The sequence below is a fragment of the Pelophylax lessonae genome (genome assembly GCF_965119305.1).
Source record: "Pelophylax lessonae genome assembly, chromosome: 2".
In the NCBI taxonomy this organism is placed as follows: domain Eukaryota; kingdom Metazoa; phylum Chordata; class Amphibia; order Anura; family Ranidae; genus Pelophylax; species Pelophylax lessonae.
In genome coordinates, this window is record NC_138769.1 from 217,253,409 (window position 1) to 217,275,667 (window position 22,259).

General features: G+C 42.9%; 1 protein-coding gene across 3 annotated transcripts in view; it reads left to right on the forward strand.

The window, feature by feature from the left end:
• Positions 1-22,259, forward strand: part of LOC309548570 (ras and Rab interactor 3-like) — a 60,997-nt gene that overhangs the window by 19,620 nt on the left and 19,118 nt on the right. For 2 of the 3 annotated variants that reach the window (XM_082248542.1, XM_082248541.1), the window contains exons 2-3: positions 11,115-11,395; positions 13,034-13,831. In XM_082248542.1, coding sequence (XP_082104668.1) covers positions 11,167-11,395; positions 13,034-13,831 — 1,027 coding nt within the window. In that variant the 5' untranslated portion in view covers positions 11,115-11,166. Of the gene's footprint in view, positions 1-5,209; positions 5,300-11,114; positions 11,396-13,033; positions 13,832-22,259 lie in introns of those variants that run through there. The other variant, XM_082248540.1, reaches the window with a different exon arrangement.

Sequence of the window (22,259 nt, forward strand, 5' to 3'; positions counted from 1 at the left end):
GAACACTGGGAATGGGGACCCGCTCAACTACAGTTCCGTTTGAAAGTGGTCATGTGACATTCACAAACCAGTTTAATAGTCAAAGCATTAAGACTCAATCAGGCCAAAAATTACCCCAAATTATGTCAACACACAGACTGAGATCTTTTACCTGTGTATGTTTAATTACAACACATTTTTCTAAAAAAAAAAAAACACAGGATTAATTGGCATTAAGATGTTCCTATAGAGACAAATCAGCAGGTTGTAAAAACCATGAGCAAAAAAAGTATATGTTCCAGCTTTACTTCTCATTCAGAAGACTACAAAAGCCTGGTATGCCTCAGAGGAGGGTAGGTGGAGCATTAGGCTGCTAAGACCTGCTGCCAGTGCCACACTTACTAGTATTGGCGGTCGCCATTTGTATTCAGTATGGCTGCCGGTCTGTCCAAACGTCAATAAAATACCCTTATGTTTTTGGTTGTAACATGACAAAATGTGGAAAATTTGAACAGGTATGAATACTTTTTCAAGGTTCTCTACATACATACAAAAATACATGTGTTGGGGCACCTACTTTCTAAAATGGCGATTGCCCTACACACATTATGTATCACTGCATGCACAGCAGAGAGATCAATAATTCTACCACCAGAGTTCCTGAGTAACTCTAAACTGCTGACCTGTAGGGGCTTTTAAAGAGTCGCTTATGAAAAAATATAGGGCACTGAAGTTTGTCACTATTTCACAAGCGCAAACCATTTTAAATTTGACATGCTGAGTAACTAATTACCAGGGGTGGACTGACAACTCATGGGGCCGTCCACTGTTCTACTGACACTGTCCACTGCTCAACTGACACCGCCCACTGCTCAACTGACACCATCCACTGCTCTACTGACACCATCTACTGCTCTACTAACACCGTCCACTGCCCTACTGACTCCATCCATGGCCCTACTGACACCATCCACTGCCCTACTGACACCTTCCACTGCTCTCCTGACACCTTCCACTGCCCTACTGACACCGTCCACTGCCCTACTGACACCGTCCACTGCCCTACTGACACTATCCACTGCTCTACTGACACTATCCACTGCTCGACTGACACTATCCACTGCCCTACTGACACCGTCCACTGCTCTACTGACACCGTCCACTGCTCTACTGACGCCGTCCACTGCTCTACTGACACTATCCACTGCTCTACTGACACTATCCACTGCTCTACTGACACTGTCCACTGCCCTACTGACACTGTCCACTGCCCTACTGACACCGTCCATTTCCCTACTGACACTGTCCACTTCTCTACTGTCACCGTCCTCTGCCCTACTGACACCATTCACTGCTCTACTGACACTGTCCGTACACTGCTCTACTGATAGTATCCACTGTTCTACTGACACCGTCCACTGTTCTACTGACACCGTCCACTGTTCTACTGACACTGTCCACTGCACAACTGACACTGTCCACTGCACAACTGACACTGTCCACTGCTCAACTGACACCGTCCACTGCTCAACTGACACCATCCACTGCTCTACTGACACCGTCCACTGCCCTACTGACACTGTCCACTTCTCTACTGTCACCGTCCTCTGCCCTACTGACACCATTCACTGCTCTACTGACACTGTCCGTACACTACTCTACTGATACTATCCACTGTTCTACTGACACCGTCCACTGTTCTACTGACACCGTCCACTGCTCAACTGACACCATCCACTGCTCAACTGACACCATCCACTGCTCTACTGACACCATCCTCTGCCCTACTGACACCGTCCGTACATTGCTTTACTGATACCATCCACTGCTCTACTGACTCTGTCGTCTGCTCTACTAACTCTGTCATCTGCTCTACTGACACCATCCTCTGCCCTTCTGACACCATCCACTGCTCTGTTGACACCATCCCCTGCCTTACTAACACCATCCACTGCTCTGCTGGCACAGTCCACTGCTCTACTGACACCATTCGCTGCTCTTCTGACACCGTCCTCTGCTCTACTGACACTGTCCATCCACTGCTCTACTGATACCATCCACTGCTCTACTAACTCTGTCATCTGCTCTACTGACACCATCCTCTGCCCTTGTGACACCATCCACTGTCCTACTGACACCATCCACTGCTCTGTTGACACTGTCCCTTGCCTTACTAACACCATCCACTGCTCTGCTGGCACAGTCCACTGCTCTACTGACACCGTCCTCTGCTCTACTGACACTGTCCATCCACTGCTCTACTGATACCATCCACTGCTCTACTAACACCTTCCACTGCCCTACTGACACCTTCCACTGCCCTACTGACACCATCCTCTGCTCTACTGACACGATCCATTGCCCTACTGACTGACACTACCAGGGTTGCAAAGGTCCCATATGCGACCAGGCTCTGGTGTTTTGCTACCGTGGGGGGGACCAAAACAGCAGGAAGGAGATCCGCTACAGAACATGTGAAAAGGTCCTGCTGTTGGGTTGTAATAAGAAACCTGAAATGGGAGCAAATGGCCTCAGGGATCAGTGGGATGGGCCCAGGCTGGGGGTCAATGGGTTCTTGCACTGGGGCCCTGAATGTTCTAGTTACGCCTCTGTCAGCAAGCATATGGCAAGTCAGCTTTTTATGCTCAGTGTAAGAAAATCAGTGAGCAGAGGCAAGAATTTTACTTTACAGCAGATAAGCAATGGTTAACACTCAGGGCTCTTCCACGGATGTCAGCAAGTCAGAGCGGTCATACAGAGAGCAGAGAGCTTTACCCACTTTCAATTCTACTTCCAGCTTGCTGGTCCATCAAATCTGAAATACTGTCTCTGCACTCCCACATCAGATGTTGTTTTTACTCTCCCATAGCTCAAAGTGTAACACAACCTCGGAGCACAGAGCTGCTGTGTGTTCCTCTGCCCGTGCCTGCTCTAGCTCACACCAAATAGTCCATCCGTGTTATACTCGGCTTCACTACCATGCTGACAGCTTCCCTGAATATAGTAAGATGGTGAGCATCATGGGGCCCCCTACTGGCCCTGGGCCCCCGGGCAGTGCCCTAAATGCCCGTATGGTCAGTCCACCCCTGCTAATTACTCAGAACAATCTCATCTTTTATACTTTACCAAAACATTGGGTATGTTATTGTGTTTAACTGTAGTGTATTTTCTACTGCAAATTTTTGTTTCCTAAGCCATTGCGCTAATAATTGTATAATATTGTGGAACTACCACTATTTTTTTTCTCTAGGGTGTCTGCTTTCAGAAAATATATAAGGTTTGGGAGTAAGTAAAGGAAGTAAGGCCTAAAATTATTTTTAAAACATGTAAACAAAAAAATGAAAAAATGGCTCCAAGTGGTTAAAGCTGTTTTGGACTCCTTTATAAATATGGTATGGCATTCCTTCTGTTGTTTTAAGCTCTGAATGAGGTTCCTGGACTGCAGCCCTGGTTCCATGTTAGCCACCTAAGCAGTGTCAGGTCTTTGAATGACCGTCATTTTCCCTTTACTACTCTTACTTTTGAAGACCTAGCACCCCATGGATGTATCTCTCAGACCTACCACATGTTGCTACTGAATAAATTCATTTCTTATTATTGGACCTTTTATGTACTGACCACAAAACTGTCCTAGCATCCAGGGCTGGGTCATTGGAGGCTTTAGGCACAAAACCTTTAGCACCCTGAATAATAACCCCAGTTAGGATCTCTTTTTTTCTAGTGTTGCGCTAGCCCCACAGGAGTCACTGGTAGTTTTGGCTCTCTTGTCTAGCCCTACGCCCTTGCTGACATCACCAGAATATCTTGTTGGTAAACACCTGGAAGACGCACAAGAATTATAGACAGCACCCTTTAAAAAAAAGGCAGACTGTATTAACAGATTAAAGACACAAAATATAATTAAACAGATTGGTACATTAAAATCAGGACACAACAGGAAAGGGTACAATATATTGCAATGTTGCAATGATTAAGCACATGGTGTGTAACGCGTCTACGGATCCAGTCTGTCGTGTATGTTCGATGTTGGACCTTTAATTCTACAATAAATTCAAGTTTCAACTTTCCTACTACTAGAGGTGCCACTTTCTTTCTACAAAATATATGGACTTTACAAGGGCTGAGGACCTTTGGCGAGCACCCAGTTTCCTAGGATTACCACAGTCCGCCCTGGGTCTCTTTTGTTCAGCTGACAGCCTTTGAGCAGTGATTTGTTTCTTTCACAGCATGGCTCAACACAGTATGGCTCGGCACAGCACAGCTCTCTCTTCTCTAGTTGGCATGCTTCCCCCCCAACCTATCCGACCACTCCTGCTATCAGGTGGTTTCTTTGCCTTGTAGTTACAGCCCAGGGAGGGCTACAGTTGAAATCCTTTTTCAAGACTACATCTTCCAGACTGCTCCTGTGCAACCTGTACAAAACCAGTTGTAGCCAGGCAAGGCATAATTGGCAAAACCATTTTGTGGTCAAAGAAAGTTCTGTAGTTCAGTAACATTGCCCAGTGTTACACTAGACATTTTCCTTTTTTTTTTTTTTTGTTTATAACCAGGTTGAGAATTTTGTTATATAGGTAAATATGAGATTCCTGTTTCTAAAGATTATGAAAAAATGTAGCCAATACCTATGTGGCCAATGCAGCCTATAGGCATGTGTCTAATCTGCCTAATGGTAATCCCTGCCTTGCTAAGACCAGAATAACTACTTTCATCTCCTTTTCTTGCTTACGGCAGAAATGTAAAGCATTACATATCCTCACTAGAGCCGTATGGGCTGCTTTCATGTTCTTGTCAATGCAGACATACTTCCTTTACAGAAGTGTTCAGGAAATGCCAATTGTATAATGGTTTTTAGATAAAAGTTGTACGCAGGTTGCTTTGACAGTCTGAAATGAATAATGCGTTTGGCTTATTCCATTGTCAAAATAAGACCACAGGCGGGCATGTAATAACTAGCTCACATTCTGCATTAATTTATTATAATACATACTTTTAAATAAAATGAAAATTTTACACCAAATTTAAGTATAACCAGTTTCCCTGGTACTGACTAAAAAAAAAAAATCCAATGGCTCTTTGCTGCTGTATTTATCATTTGAATGTACAGTTCAACATTAAGTGTAGAGTGAAGCTATACAGAGAAGTACATCGGTTTGTAGAGGAAATAAAGGGAGGAGAGAGAATGGACCTAGTGAACTGACCCCTTCCTGTTAGCGTTTGTAGGAAGTCTTGCAAAAAAGGTATTATGCAGTGTTCTCCTATTTAAGTTGGCAAGTCACCTCTTAGTCTTATTTGTCGGGACGCAACATTGCAGGAAGGTTGGGTAAGTGTGGAATACAACTTTTGCCAACAAAATGTGATCAATGCTATAGTATAGGGTTTATGCTGAAGCTTTAAATGTTATTATTTTATATGGTTAGGCTTGGAGACAAACTGGTAGTAGACTGAAACTGAACATCTGGCAGAGCTTTAAGATCATTAATACATCTTGAATGTACAAGTATTAAAAAAATCTAGGTAGATAAATAATAACTATTAGAATTTATAGTTATACTGATCTCTAATGCCAATGTACAAATAACCCTTAAGAGGTCTCTTATTTTATTTCATAAATGTCATTTGTGTTTCATAAATGTCATTTGTGTATATGTATAACATATGAATTGTTTTTTTTTTATATATTTTTGTTCTGGTAATATTGTATTATAGGTTATCTTGCTCATTTTCACTAATGTTTAGAATAACATATTGACTGAATTGGTTTATTAATGTGTGAACCTATATTAACATAAAGCTTTATTACCAACTCTTGCTGGGATAAATAACTAAAGCCTAGTACACACGCAACGATTATCGGCCGACCGATCGTCCGTCTTTTGTCCAGAGTGGTGTTTTGTTGGTTGGAATGTGCCTAGACTGCACACGAATTTTCTCGGCCAACAAAATTCTACTTCAGAAGTGATGTCATGTGTTGGTTTGCTTTCTTTGTGTTCTTTCTTCTATGAGCATGCCCAGACTTGCTCATTAGATTTTTCCCTGTCGAAATCTGTACTGACTGCACGAAAATCGGCCGTATTTTGACGGCAGACAAAAATTTTATAGCCTGCACACCAGATTTTTTTCAGCCGAAAAGTCGGAGTCGGTTGTCGGAAGCATCATACTAACAAGCCGAAAATCGGCAGATCGGTCGTCGGAGGAAAATTCCCTGCCGATTTTTGACGCGTGTGTACGAGGCTTAAATATATATAAAGGGCTAAAATACTTAGATTAATTGAAAACATGGTTCTAGCAGTCTCTTCAGTGCTACTTAGCAGACTAAATGCTTATTATTTTAAATTATTGACACTCTTTAAAGGGTCATTTCAGTTTTTGGTAAAATACATGATTGTTTTTTATTTTATTCTTTAAAAACTCAGCTAGTGTGATCTTTTTGCTTATGTTTCTGGTTTTGCACATCTGTTGTGGCCATTATGAGGGGTTCTTGCTCCCCCCTTTTGTATTTTTAAAGAATTTTACATTATGTAAAATCAATAAAAGGAGGTGGAAGAAAATTTTTTTTTCCTGTAAGCACACATCCAAAGTTGCTCAAACTTGTAAAGAGTTCTCTCGTTCAGCTCACTTGAATCCTCTGTAAATTCTAAACAGCATGGATAGACAAATCTGCAGTGCCAGCTTGTATTCCGATAGCCGGCACCTGCGGTTGTGAGGATGCATGAACTGTGTCTGCATCTGAGCTAAAACTGTTCCACACAGCAACTTTGGCTGAATTGGTTGAAACTCGGTGTATGGCCAGTTTAACAGACATTTGTTCATTATTCTTTCTAAAGATGTTCCTCAAACAAGGATCAAGGTGGTCAGAGGATCTCCCAGAAAGTGGTAATAGAAATTTTCAATGTTGGAAATGCTTTTTAGAGCCTTACAAAGATTTCCTTTACCTTTCTTTAAAGTGGTTGTATACTCAGCACTTCGATCTCTGTAAATCCGATCAAAGCCAGGAACATGTAATTTGCAATCAAATATCATGTAAACAATCTATTATACGTTTTCCTTACAATTCTAATTTCTTCCGTTCCGATCTGTATTTTGTCGTGTTGTGCGCTGCCATCCTTGCTGTGGTTTCCGCCTGCTGAGCATTGCGGTATTTCCGCCCACATTATGTCTAGTGTTCGGAAATCCCACGCATGCGCTGTAGACGCCGAAACCAAGCCTTGTTTTGGGTTCATAACCATTTTGACAGCCAATAGGAGGCTGTCCACTATCGCCCTTCTGCACAATTGCTCAACTCCCTCGGAGTCTCACGTGAGCACGGGGCTGACGTCTAGCAGAGGAAATGACACAGCCCCGGCATAGACCCTGCATTATTCCGGCAGCATCATTAGCTTGCCGGAAAATCAGGGTAAAATGAGCATGCGCGGGTGACGTCATTGACCCGAACGAACTAAATAGAAAGAGAACGGCAGAAGTGACAGGCAGGAGAAAAGGTTAGTCATGTCATACGGACAAATATGATTTATATTGTGCAAAGTAGCGAAAATGAGTATACTACCGCTTTAAGGCCCGGTTCACACCAATGCATTTTGTAGTGCCTTTTCAGATTTTGAAGAAACACACTACAGTCCATTTAACATGGTTTCCTATGGGTCATGTTCACATCTGTGCATTTTATGTAAAGGACCAGGAATTTTTTTTCTGGTTTTTGGTTCCATAGACTTTAATGGATCAAAAAAGTGTATTGAAAATTGCAAAATGCACCTGGAATATTCAAACTGCAACCTGCATAGATGTGAATCAGGCCTTTACTGATTTTTCTTTCTGCTAATTTTTCCCATTTTCCTATGGATGAGGAGTGTTATCCATGCATGCTTTGCTTTAGTTCTCCAGGTGAGTCCCTTCAAAAGCAGAGGTATGTTTCTGCATTACAAAAAATTAAACCAAGTGTGGTAAGCCTAACTTAGCAATTCTTCACTGGTTTTCTTTGTGAAATGAAATTATTGTACACCTAGACCAGTAAGACCAGTAACTCATGGCTTGAGCTTCTTCCTTTCTTGGTTAATGCCACCCATAGTCTCTAAGTGTATTTAACTTCAAAATAATTTTTTCGTTTTGGATAGTGTTGAGGTGTTAGAACTTCTGTCAAGTTTTTATTGAAGTGGAGATTGTGTGGGAAGAAGTTGGCTGGTAAAATACAGTGGCACCGTCCCCTATCAAAATGTAGAAGTAATAGCAAATCCAGATATGCAAGGGAAGCAAAGAGAAAGGGGGCTGAAAATGGTGGGGGCAAGACCAAGCATATCTGGGTAAAGGGGGATTTGATTGTGCCTAAGAAACACTGTATATAGCAAAAAATATATAAAAAAATATCAAAATGTATTTAAACATAGACAATATGACAGATCAATTAAACAAATATGGATAATCATAATCATTATACATGTTTCAATACATATCTCCAAAAAGTGGAGGTGTGCATAAAGATTCAGTGCTGGATCAACGCGTTTCGCTGTAGACGCTTCATCAGGATCAAACGGATATAGTTGAATGTAAATGTATACAATAATATTATATCCCTTCTCTGAGAATAGGCTGTAAACGCTTTAAGCAATAAAAAATCTCTTATGGGTCGATAAGTAAACTCATGTATCCAGAGGTCCCAGGATCCCTTACAATAAAGGGGCTGGTAGTAGATTCATAGAAAGAGACCTCTATGTTTTCAGGTAAGCCTCACATCCAAGGGTTAAATAACCCCATATATCAGTAGCGATGTGTATTGGAAATAAATAAGCAAGTAACAAAGGATGAGCAGGGTGTCCAATCCAGAACATAAGTTCATACAGTGTCAGGGAAATGGAGAGAACATTTTTTATTTTTATTGAAGTTTTTGTTCTGTTCTGGAGATTCATCCTCTCCAATTGTCTTGATAACCATTGGCACTGAAATTGAAGGGAAATCCATACTTTGAGCTGCCACCAGAACAGGGATTAAGGAGAAATCATCATACTGGGAATACTTGATACGTTGACAACTGTCCCCTCACTTTGGAGAGATGTGGAGTGAAAGCGAGATTCCTCATTTTTATGTCTTGCTTATACATTATAATGTATATTTCTGTGACATTTAATTATTGTGCTCTGCATTGTGCAGAGCATTGTGCTCTCGGACCATATGTCAATTATATTCAAAGTGTTTTATTGCTCCAGGAATAAACAAAAACAGCCCTCAATACTTCGCTTTGGATAAATGGCAGAAAACAGTAGATGGCATTGTTTGTATGTCTGCACTTTCTTATCAGCCTTTAAACAATTTATGTCCAAAAATTAGGGAGTTATGTCATACTGAACTTCCCTAAAATACTTCATTAGTAAAAACAGAAGTAATATAGCAATATCCTTTATAGCAGTTATTATTAGCTGTCTGCTCAGTTTCAGTACAAAATAAAAAAAAAATTAATATCAATAAACTGATTTGCTTGCATTGTAAGACATTGCTTGGATCTTTTCCAGTGCGCTGCAACAAAGCACTGCATATACTGGTTTATGCATTGTGGTACATTGAGGTCCATATGTGTTGTTTAGTGTGTGGATATGCATTGGGGGCCCTTTAGAAATAAATAGGTGCCCAAAACATACATAAAGTGTATGAAATGTGCATCACCAAGCATGGCAACACACACACCTAGGTATATACGACACCTCAGTGATCTGACCAATGTAAGCTAAGATTACTTTGGGGTATGGTAATCTTTAGATGAAATTTTATTAGCTGTACAGAAACTTTGGGGGTTGATTCAGTAAAACTAAAGAGAAATCCGGTACAGTTTTGCATGGTAGCCAATCAGGTTCTAACTTTAGCTTGTTCAATTAAGCTTTGGCAAAAAACCTGCAAGCTGATTGGTTTCTATGCTGAACTGCACCAGATTTTGCACTCTCCAGTTTTAATAAATGAACCGCCATGAATTTGTGGTATTTATCATGGTATTATATAGGCTTTACTTCAAACTTCACTATTCGAGCTAGCGAACTCTAAAGATGTAGAATCCCATAGTGGTGGGATTTAGAAAAATTTTGTCTAAATATAGGTGTGACTAATCCCTTTCCTGCTTTGTTGTGTCTAAAGTGCTGCTAATGTGGCTGTATGTTTAGCCACTTGTCGACCGCTCACGTTGAGGGTACTGCGGCAAAGTGGCTCGTTATCGTCCAGCGACGTAGACCTACGTCGCTGGACTCCTCCCCTTCTAGGCGGCGCGCGCCCCGCCGGAGGCTCCCTCCCCCTGTATTGAGACACAGCGGGAGTCGGGCCAGGGGAGGAGAGGCGGTCATCACCTCTGATCTTCCTCGATCGTCGGGGAATTTCATGTAAAAAATGTGAAAAATATTATTTTTTCAAAATTGTCTCTTTTTTTGTTTATAGCGCAAAAAGTAAAAATCGCACAGGTGATCAAATACCACCAAAAGAAAGCTCTGTTTGTGGGGGGAAAAAAGAACATAAATTTAATTTGAGTACTGAATCGCACGACTGCGCAATTGTCTGTTAAAATAACGCAGTGCCGAATCACAAAATATGGCCTAGTCAGGAATGGTGTAAAATCTTCCGGTCTTAAAGCGGTTAAAAATACGCTCATTGAGAATTTTTTTGTCAAAGACATGTAGCTAAATACATTTTGGCCTAAATATATGACAAAAATTGAATATATTGGATATTTTTTATCTGTCAAAGTAGAAAATGTCAATTTTTTCACAAACTTTTCGCTCTTTTTTTATTAATATCGCAAAAAATGAAAAGCGCAGAGGTGATCAAATACCACCAAAAGAAAGCTCTGTTTGTGGAAAAAAAAAAGGACGTACATTTCGTTTGGGTATGGCGTTGCATGACCGCGCAATTGTCAGTTAAATTCGCACAGTGCCAAGTTGCAAAAAGTGGCCTGGACGTAAAGCAGGAAAATCCTCCGGTGGTAAAGTGGTTAAAACAAAAACATAATAAAAACAATTTGATATAAAAAATAAATACAGTGCGACAAGCTCAATGTGGAATATTGCGAATTAGGATAGTGGTTTAATATTGTCTTGATTTAAGCTGTTAAAATATTGACAGATATGTCTAACATCCAGGGTATAATGAAATTTTGTCTCTACTTTATTCAGGGATTCTTTGGAAGTGTATATGCTTTTCCTACTGGATTTCCCCTTTTAGAGAATGAAACTGGATTTACCACAAAGCGACAAGTCGGCACAACATTACTGTTCAATACAAGTGATGTCTGAAAATGGAGCCCTCTGTATCATCAATCCTCTGTTTCTGCATGAACATGGAGACAATTGGCTTACACATAATTCACAAAGCCAAGGAAAGGAGAAAAGAAAGAGTGTACTGTGGAGGTTTGGGCAAGAGCATGGAGATATTAGACTTGGATCTGCTCTGAAAGGTGAGCGAAACCCATGTCCAAAAAAAATAGTGTAATTAGTATTAAAGTGAGTCTAAAGCTAAAACTTTTTTTTAGGTTTGGATATGGTGCAAAAGGCTTAAAACCACTATCAGCTTTTCATAGCTGGGGAAGTTCATCCTCTTTCTGCATATCCTGGTGTCACCAAAATGGGGAAGTGGGGAAGTCTTCCAATGAAGACACTAGTTCTAGTGATAACCATCTAAGGGTGGATTTCCCCTATTTTGGAGATAGGTCCTCTTTTATCGTGTTGATTCTTTGGGACAGGAAGAAAAGATAATTCCCAAAGGAACAGATTAAAAAAAAAAGCCTGATAGGGTTTTTTTTTTTATTCCTGTAGCCAGTCGAAGAATTACCATAAGTGCCTGTGGATAGACAATACAAGGCCAAGGCCCAGCCATACACGCTAAATATCTGTGCTGTTTTTTTAACCGATTGCCGACCGCCCACAGTATATTTACTGCGGCAGTCAGCCCCTCCTGGGCAAAGTGGTGTAGTACTACATCGCTCGCCCAGGAGCCTGCAGGGGGCGAGCACACGCCGCCGGAGGCGCGCTCCCGCCCCCGCTCATTCGGGGACATCCCCACGCGAGTGACCGGCGGCTCGGTTGTCCGCCGGTCACTTGAGATCTCCCGCTGGAGAGGGAGAAAGGCAGGCGGCTGATGTAAACAAAGCCGTCTGTCATTCTCCCTGGTGTAACTGCAGAGATCATACGGTCCTGCTATGTAGGATCGTATGTCTCTGTGGTTACAACACAAGCCTTGCCCCTTTACAGTTAGAATCACGCCCCTAGGGACACACTTAACCCCTTGATCACTAATAAAGTTAACCCCTTCCTTGCCAGTGTCATTTTTACAGTAACAGTGCATATAATAGCACTGATTGCTGTAGTAATGTCACTGGTACCCCCAAAAGTGTCGCAGTCCTGCAAAAAAATCGCAGATCGCCGCCATTACTAGTTAAAAAAAAAAACCAATAAAAATGACATAAATCTTTCCCTTAGTTAGTAACCGCAATAATGTTTGCCCAAACCACGCTTATTGCGATTTTTTTTTTTACCAAAAATATGTAGCAGAAAACAATTTGGCCTAATATGTTAAAACATTTTGATTTTTACATTTTTTTGGGGGAATTTCATATAAAAAATGTGAAAAATATTGTTATTTTTTCAAAATTGATGCTTTTTTTTGTTTATAGCGCAAAAAATAAAAATTGCACAGGTGATCAAATACCACCAAAAGAAAGCTCTGTTTGTGGGAAAAAAAGGACGTCAATTTCATTTGGGTACAGCGTCGCGCAACCGCGCAATCGTCCGTTAAAATCACGCAGTGCCGAATTGCAAAATAGGGCCTGGTCTTTGAGCAGGAAAATCCTCCGGGGCTTAAGTGGTTAACATAATCATCATCATAGATATAATATAATAAAACATGATCAAAGTTATTGTATACAGTCATGATCAATTTTTAACTCTATTTATACAACACATTGCAAGAAATATTGTGATATAGGCCTAAAATGAAATGAAATATTAGCACAGTCAGAACTTTGCATAATCTTGATGTTCTATCTCCTGTGATGTGAGAATGAGTGTTTATTCTCAGTGTTACATTATGTCTGCAGATATACATGGCGATGATGTCCCCAGCCCAGACAAACCACCAGATATTTGTGAAGAATTATGTATGGAGGATTCTAATGTTTTAATTACTTCAGATCAATACTTAAACGATTGCTGCGAGGGTCAAGAAACCGCAGATTCAAAACCCAGTACTCCAAAGCTGCACAGAAAATCTGTAATACGTATACATCCTGAAACAAAAAGAGACAGCACGATAGAAGTAAATGAAACGCAAACTTTGGATAATAGTTTCAATCATAGGAACACAACACTAAGGTTGTCACAGGAAAAGAAAAGTGCTCAGTTTCGAGTATCCTGGATTGAAGAGGAACATGTTTTGAAAGCCGTTTTGAAAAAAACGAATTCAGACTCTTCTCAACGTTCCTCGGACAGTTTCCTTCTCCCTCCTCTGCCAGAGTTGGATTCCGTATCCATAAGTAGTGTTGAAGAAGATGGAGAGTGTAACGCCTTAAGGCCAAGGAAACATCATTCACATGGACTTGGAGATATAGTCAGACATAGTCTACTAGCAGTCAGCACTGCATTAACTGGGCTTGTTTCCCCAGAGAAACACCTAGGAAATAGAATAAAACAACTGGCAGAAGACACATCATCTTACCTGGGTGGAACTTTTCAAACATTCATGGTCCAACTACAGAAACGGTCTGTTGTGTATCAATCCTCTACAGAGATGCTACAGGCTATACGTCAACTGCTTACCAACTTGAGGAACTATTTGCTGGACAGCAATGAAACTTTGGAAATTCTGGAACGCCAAGAAATTGAAGAATTCAAAATTGGTATGGCATATATACTCTTTACTAGTGAGTTAAAAAATGAATGAAATTAGTTATCTGAAATTAGTTACTGACATGCCCGATAGTAAGGCAGCAGATGGAAAACAACAGTGGACAACTAGCTACACCTTATCCATTTGTAGACCTTATAATGCGGTTATATGATGGCAAAGTGGCTCTTCTGTGCTGGATCACGTACCTAGTAAGTGATCCGGCACTTCTGGGTAGGGAACGCGTGCCCCCTGCGTGGCAGCTGTGCTGTGATTACAAGCCGATCAGCGGGTGCCGGCCAATAGATGTCCATCGGTACCCACTGATCGGAGAGGAGGAAGACAGGACAAAGCTCCTATGCAGGGCTCTGTCCTATCAGTGGGGTTGTGGCGGTTTTTGTTTTCATGAAAAGCAGGGAATAAAAACCATTACATCCCTTAGTAAAAGCACCTTACAGTAAACACATTAACACTGGTTAGGCACACATTTAACCTTTTAATCGCCCTTGATGTTAACCCCTTCCAAGCCAGTGTCATTAGTACAATGACAGCGCATACTTTTAGCACTGATCACTGAATTAATGTCACTGGTTCCCACAAATTGTCAGTGAGTGTCAGATTGGCCGCCGCAATATCACAATCCTGCTATAAGTTGCAGATCGCTGCCATTACTAGTATAAACAAAATAAATAAATCAAAATTCCAGTATACTGTATATACCATAGTTTGTAGACGCTATAACGTTTGTGTAAACCAATCAATATACAGCTGCAAGAAAGAGTATGTGAACCCTTTGAAATGATATGGATTTCTGCACAAATTGGTCAGAAAATGTGATCTGATCATCATCATCTAAGTCACAACAATAGACAATCACAGTCTGCTTACACTAATAACACACAAAGAATGAAATGTTGTCATGTTTTTATTGAACACACCATGTAAACATTCACATTGCAGGTGGAAAAAGTATGTGAACCCTTGGATTTAATAACTGGTTGAACCTCCTTTGGCAGCAATAACTTCAACCAAACGTTTCCTGCAGTTGCAGATCAGACGTGCACAAAGGTCAGGAGTAATTCTTGACCATTCCTCTTTACAGAACTGTTTCAGTTCAGCAATATTCTTGGGATGTCTGGTGTGAATCGCTTTTTTGAGGTCATGCCACAGTATCTCAATCGGGTTGAGGTCAGGACTCTGACTGGGCCACTTCAGAAGGCGTATTTTCTTCTGTTTAAGCCATTCTGTTGTTGATTTACTTCTATGCTTTGGGTCATTGTCCTGTTGCAACACCCATCTTCTGTTGAGCTTCAGCTGGTAGACAGATGGCCTTAAGTTCTCCTTCAAAATGTCTTGATAAACTTGGGAATTAATTTTTGCTTCGATGATAGCAATCCGTCCAGGCCCTGACGCAGCAAAGCAGCCCAAAATCATGATGCCCCCACCACCATACTTCACAGTTGGGATGAGGTTTTGATGTTGGTGTGTTGTGCCTCTTTCGCCACACATAGTGTTGTGTGTTTCTTCCAAACAACTCAACTTTGGTTTCATCTGTCCACAGAATATTTTGCCAGTACTGCTGTGGAACATCCAGGTGCTCTTGTGCAAACTGTAAACGTGCAGCAGTTTTGTTTGGACAGCAGTGGCTTCCTCTGTGGTATCCTCCCATGAAATCCATTCTAGTGTTTTACGTATTGTAGATTCACTAACAGGGATGTTAGCATTTGCCAGTGACTTTTGTAAGTCTTTAGCTGACACTCTAGGATTCTTCTTCACCTCATTGAACAGTCTGCGCTGTGCTCTTGCAGTCATCTTTACAGGATGGCCAATCCTAGGGAGAGTAGCAGCAGTGCTGAACTTTCTCCATTTATAGACAATTTGTCTTACCATGGAATGATGAACAGCAAGGCTTTTGGAGATACTTTTATAACCCTTTCCAGCTTTATGCAAGTCAACAATTCTTAACCGTAGGTCTTCTGAGAACTCTTTTGTGCGAGGCATCATTCACATCAGGCATCTTTAAAAGCAAACCCAGAACTGGTGTGTGTTTTTTATAGGGCAGGGCAGCTGTAATCAACACCTCCAATTTCATTTCATTGATTGGACTCCAGTTGGCTGACATCTCACTCCAATAAGCTCTTGGAGATGTCATTAGTCTAGGGGTTCACATACTTTTTCCACCTGCACTGTGAATGTTTACATGGTGTGTTCAGTAAAAACATGACAACATTTCATTCTTTGTGTGCTATTAGTTTAAGCAGACTGTGATTGTCTATTGTTGTGACTTAGATGATGATGATCAGATCACATTTTATGACCAATTTGTGCAGAAATCCATATCATTCCAGAGTGTTCACATACTTTTTCTTGCAGCTGTATGCTTATTTGGATTTTTTTTTACCAAAAATATGTAGCAGAATATATATTGCCATAAATTTATGAAGAAATTCGATTTTTTAAAATGTTTTATTGGATATGTTTTATAGCAGAAAGTAAAAAATATTGTTTGTTTCTCAAAGTTTTCGGTCTTTTTTCCGTTATAGCGCAAAAAATTAAAAAAAAAACCTAGTGGTGATCACATACCACCATAAGAAAGCTCTATTAGTGGGAAAAAATGATAAATAATTTGTTTGTGTACAGTGCTGCATTACCACGCAATTGTCAAAGTAACGCAGTGCCAAAAAGCAACAAATGGCCCGGCCATGAAGCGGGAGGGGAGATTTACCCCCCTTCATGACAAGGCTGTTTTTTGCAATATAGCACTGCCTTATTTTAACTGACAACTAGGTGGTCATGCAATGCTGTACACAAATAACATTTATGTCCTTTTCCCCACAAATAGAGCTTTCTTTTGGTGGCATTTGATCACCTCTGCGTGGGGTATTTTTATTTTACTAGTAATGGCGGCGATCAGTGACTTAGCCCTCTATTCAATTTGAGCAAATTGTCATGCAATTTGACAGGTCAAATCGCATGACAAGTCGCAGCCAATTGCCGGCAATAGCTCTTTTCCAATCGGTGCGATGCTGACTTTGCGGTGCCGCACCGATTTGAAAAAGTATTTCCTGCACTACTTTTGGTGATTTTAGGTGCGACTTGCATAGATATCTAAGAATAAAGCCACACAGAGGTCTTCCAAGTTGCAGCCAAAGTGCGACTTTGAAATCATGCGATTTCAGATGAATTTGCAAAATGTCAAAGCAGCAGTCCATATGAACCGGGGCTTATAGTGGGACTGTGATATTGTGTCAGACAATCGGACACTAACTGACACTTTTTTGGGGCCAGTGACACTAATACAGTGATCAGTGCTAAAAAAAAAAAAAAAAGCACCGTCATTGTACTAATAACACTGGCTGGGAAGGGGGTTAACATCAGGGGAGATCAAAGGGTTAAATGTGTGCCTATCCTGTGTTTTTCCAAACTGTGTGAGGTGCTTTTACTAGGGGAGGACATAGATCCATGTCCCTGCTATGCAGAGACAGGGGGTCCATGCCTTCCCATCTGTCAGAACGGTGATCTACCTTGTTTACATAGACAGACTGCCATTCTGCCGCTCTGCTTGATCATTGGTGGTGGTGGTGGCCAGCGGACATTGAGTCTGTGGTACCCGCCGCAGGGCTCCCTGTTGTGTTTGATCACAGCGGAAGCGAGCCGCCGCCCGCGCCCATGCGCACTCCCTACCCGGAAAAGCTGGATCATGTGTGTAAATATATACAGTATGTATGTATGTATATATATATTGTGGGGAATTAGCTCGGTGGCGGGCGTGGATGACCCCTTGGGGGGGTTCGTTACACAGGGAGATAGCCGAGAAGTGGTTGCAAACAACAGTTTGGTTTATTCATGCAATTTTCTTCACACAAGTGCAAGCCTCAAAAACATCAAAATAAAAATAAAACACAAAATAAATCCTTGCCACTGTGGGCGGCTACCTTCTCACATACAGGAACCTACCTACGGAGTCTGTCTCCAACCTACTGTTGGGCAAACTTTGCTGATCCTACCTACAGCAGACACTCAATAGTCCATGTTTTTTCTTTACACAACAAATGTCCATTGAACATGTCCCTTTTCCTCTTCACATTGAACATGTCCCTTTGCTTTTCTCTTCACATAGAACACATTCCTTTGTTTGTCTCTTCACATAGCAAACAGTTCATTTATTTCTTTTCACATAGAAATAGTCCAGATCTCACCTTGAGTAGTCTTCACACTTTTTACCCTCCTCAGCGCACATCGCTCCAGGAGGTCTTCTCCCATGCTCACACAGCGTCGGGAGGAACACATCTGACTGTCCTCCTCTCCCCAGCTTCACACAGCGTCAGGAGGCAGCAATCAATAGACTTCCTTTGGACAAATTATAGAGGCCTTAACTTCCTCATTCCGAACAGCTGAAGGCCTTTCAACTTCCTTAAGCCGTCCTGGCTACCTTTTCGCCCGACACCCTATAGTAATTGGTGAATTTTCTAAACCAGGTGGAAATGTATCTCCTGTCTGTGACTACATCCACAGATTTACCTGACTTCCTGTCACAATATATATATATATATATATATATATATATACTGTGTGTGTGTGTGTATATATATATATATATATATATATATATATATGTATGTGTGTGTGTGTGTGTGTGTGTGTGTGTGTGACAAGTGCCACCCTGTAGCAGTAAAACTGCTATAGGGCAGACCTGAATTAGTTATAAACCCTAAAATGGAATAGTGACTGATTATCACCTAATTGAACCTTATGCTAGAATTTTAAAGGCATAGTGGTAGACCCTTGTTCTGTGTACAGTATATGTCTAACATTTAGAGTCTCATTATGAGGTCAGATTATCATCTGCACAATTGTGTTTATTTCCACAAATCTAGGTATGATTTGTAGTATGTGTACAGGATATGTGTTGAGCATAGGCGGCTCTCTAATTAGGCAATTTAGGCGGTCGCCTAAGGCCTCACACCTACAGGGGCCTCGCACCTACAGGGGCCTCGCGGCCAGTGGCGGAGCGACAACATTTAGAAGGGCGCAGTTAGAGAAATCTCCCAAGTAAAAGATTGTTTTAAATCCTTGGGTATAAAAGTCGCAGCAATGTGCTGCAGTCCATTCACTGTGGCTGCCAGGTGTCTGTTGTCCACTGACACTGACACTTACCCTGCCTTTTCTGCCTGGGGATTTGCCGTCTGATCATGTAATCCTAAGATATGGAGGAATCGGTGGGCGTGTACCTGCATCAGTAGGAAGTGACTGCCCGGTCAGCTCACTCTGCTATCATTGGTTTTTGCTCTGGGAGGAGAGCTCTGCCCTGGCCCAGGAACATACAGGTAACCAGGCCCCCACTTGTCACTCTGCAGGCTGGTCATAGATTTGTGGTGTCTAATACGCAAAGGGGGTGAGTAGCCCCAGGGAAGTTGGAAGAGTCTTAGAATGGTTGGTGGAGAAGGAGGAGAAGAAGAAGGCCCTAGGTGGCTAGGGGAGGAGAGCGTGGCTGGAAGAGAAGGAGAGGGCCCCTGGGTGGCTAGGGGAAAAGGAGAGGGCCCCTGGGTGGCTAGGGGAAAAGGAGAGGGCCCCTTGGTGGCTAAGGCAAAAGGAGAGGGCCCCTGTGTGGCTAGGGGAAGAGGAAAGGGCCCCTGGGTGTCTAGGGGAAGAGGAAAGGGCCCCTGGGTGGCTGAAGGAGAAGGAGAGGGCACCTGGGTGGCTGAGGGAGGAGGAGAGGGCCCCTGGGTGGCTGAGGGAGAAAGAGATGGCCCTTGGGTGGCTGGGGGAGAAGGAGATGGCTCCTGGGGGGCTGGGGGAGAAGGAGATGGCCCCTGGGGGGCTGAGGGAGAAGGAGATGGCCCTTGGGTGGCTGGGGGAGAAGGAGATGGCCCCTGGGTGGCTGGGGGAGAAGGAGATGGCCCCTGGGTGGCTTGGGGAGAAGGAGAGGGCCCCTGGGTGGCTGGGGGAGAAGGAGATGGCCCCTGGGGGGCTGAGGGAGAAGGAGATGGCCCTTGGGTGGCTGGGGGAGAAGGAAATGGCCCCTGGGTGGCTGGGGGAGAAGGAGAGGGCCCCTGGGTGGCTGGGGGAGAAGGAGAGGGCCCCTGGGTGACTCAGGGAGAAGGAGAGGGCCCCTGCGTGGCTGGGGAAGAAGGAGAGGGCCCCTTGGTGGCTGGAGGAGAAGGAGAGGGGCCCAGGGTGGCTGGAGGAGGAGAAGGAGAGGGACCCTGGGTGGCTGGAGGAGGAGAAGGAGAGGGCCCCTGGGTGGCTGGAGGAGAAGAAGGAGGGCCCCTGGGTGGCTGGGGAAGAAGGAGAGGGCCAGTGGGTGGCTGGGGGAGAAGAAGAGGGCCCCTGGGTGGCTGGGGGAGGAGGAGAGGCTCCCCGTGACGCCAGAGTCAGTTGCCAGGGAAGAGAGTGGAGCTGAGCCAGTCCTGCATATCTGGCATCAAAGCCAAACATGGTGGAGCTGGAGCCCTTTGCCCTACACAATGACAGCACCCGAGGTGGAAGGTGAGGGGTAGCGGGGCTGTGACATTATATAGCATATGGACTCTGTACATTATTGGTAGTTTTGGTTGGAGTTGTCCTTTAGATGTTTAACTCTGTTGTTTTTCCCCCCAGCTGTGAGGGACTGAGGAATGACAGCCCACTATGCTGGGACTTATAAAGCCCTAGAATGTGGAGGACTGAGGAATCCTCAGTCCCTCACAGAGGGCACTACAAGTTCCAGAATAGCAGGCTGCCATGCCTTAGTCCCCACAGAGGGCACTACAAGTCTTAGCATAGCAGGCAGTAGTTCCTCAGTCCCCTACGGAGAGCAGTACAAGTCCAAGCATAGCAGCCTTCCATTCCTCAGGGAGGAATGGCAGTGCACTATACTGGAATTTACAGTGCCCTCTGTGGGGACTCAGGTATGGCAGCCTTCTGCAGTGGGACTTGTCGTGGCGTAGACTGTGGCGGACTGAGGAAGGGAAGTGTAAGGGGGTCTCTGGAAACTCTGATGCAAGGTCGAGCTTTCGTGACCACAGAGTTCCCTTTTACACCAGAGTCCCCAGCTTTCCTCCTCAAATCTGGGTTCCCAGAACTCTTCTTACATCAAGGTCTCCAGCATTCCCCCTTAAATTGGGGTTCCCAGAACTCCCCTTACTTCAGAGTCCCCAACATTCCCCCTAAATTAGGGCTCCCAGAACTCCTCTTACATCAGAGTCTTCAGAGTTACCTCTTACAGTGTAAGGGGGAAACTCTGGAGACTCTGATGTAAAGGGGGCTCTGTGAAATTTGAGGAGGGGGACTCTAATGTTAAGAGGAATTCTGTGGACTCTGATGTAAGGAGGAGATGCTGGGGGGAATCTGATTTAAAGGAAAACTCTTATTTAAGGGGGGACACTGAACTCTGATGTAAGGAGGGACTCAGGGAATCATGACCTATAGGGAAATGCTGGGGACTGTGATGTAAGAGCAGACATATATATATATATATATATATATATATATATATATATACATATACATACATACCCGATGTTTAATGATCTTTGATTAAAGAAGAATTGGTTAGAGAAAATTCTAGAAACTATGAATTCATAGTACAAAGGTTAAGGCTCTTAATGTATGCAATTTATACAGTTAATTGTTAACGCTTTAATTATTTTTCCTATTATGGGCGTGAGTGGGGCCTCATGTCCAAGTTTTGCCTTAGGCCTCACAAAGCCTAGAGCCGCCTCTGGTGTTGAGAGCCCTAGAGCTCACTGGAATCTCGTAATATGCAGGGTGTGTGATGATGTAATTTCTTGATGATGCCATCATCTACTAGTTACCAAGGTATTTCTTGCATTAAGCTGGAAAAATCAGAAGTACGTGTACCAGCTCTTACTAAGAAAAGTGAAGGAAATATAAGGGAAGTAAATATGTAATTGCATGGCTTTATTGTAACATAACAATGACTGGGCTCACATTTCTATTGTATTTGTTTCAGGTGTCATTCGAGCTGGGATTTGTTAATGTAGCAGAATTTCCAGCATTATTGCTGAGTATGAGTCTGCCAGGGTTACCGCTACACCAACAGCACATTTAAGCTTGTTGCCCAAGTGAGAATATTGAGACAATGAACAATCCGGCATCTTTGTTTTTTTTTTGTTTATTTTATATAGGGATGGGAGAAGGGAATGAGTGGGATACTTCCGATGCTGACTTGACGCTGGCTGAATGCCGGTCAACGCCCGTTGGCACTTGTGAACACTGACTTGCTGCTTTTCAACTTGATCTGACTTCTGACACTTTCTGATAGCTCATAAGTCCTTTGTACGGCTCCCTTTAGCCTTCACTAACTGAGGTAGCTACTTGACTCACTGCTGCAACACTTAACACTTCAGGGCCCAACCGCTGGCACCCCCTTTACTCTTCAGGGTTAACACTGGCACCCCCTTTACTTTACTTCCACACCACCTGGGACACCCGTTTTC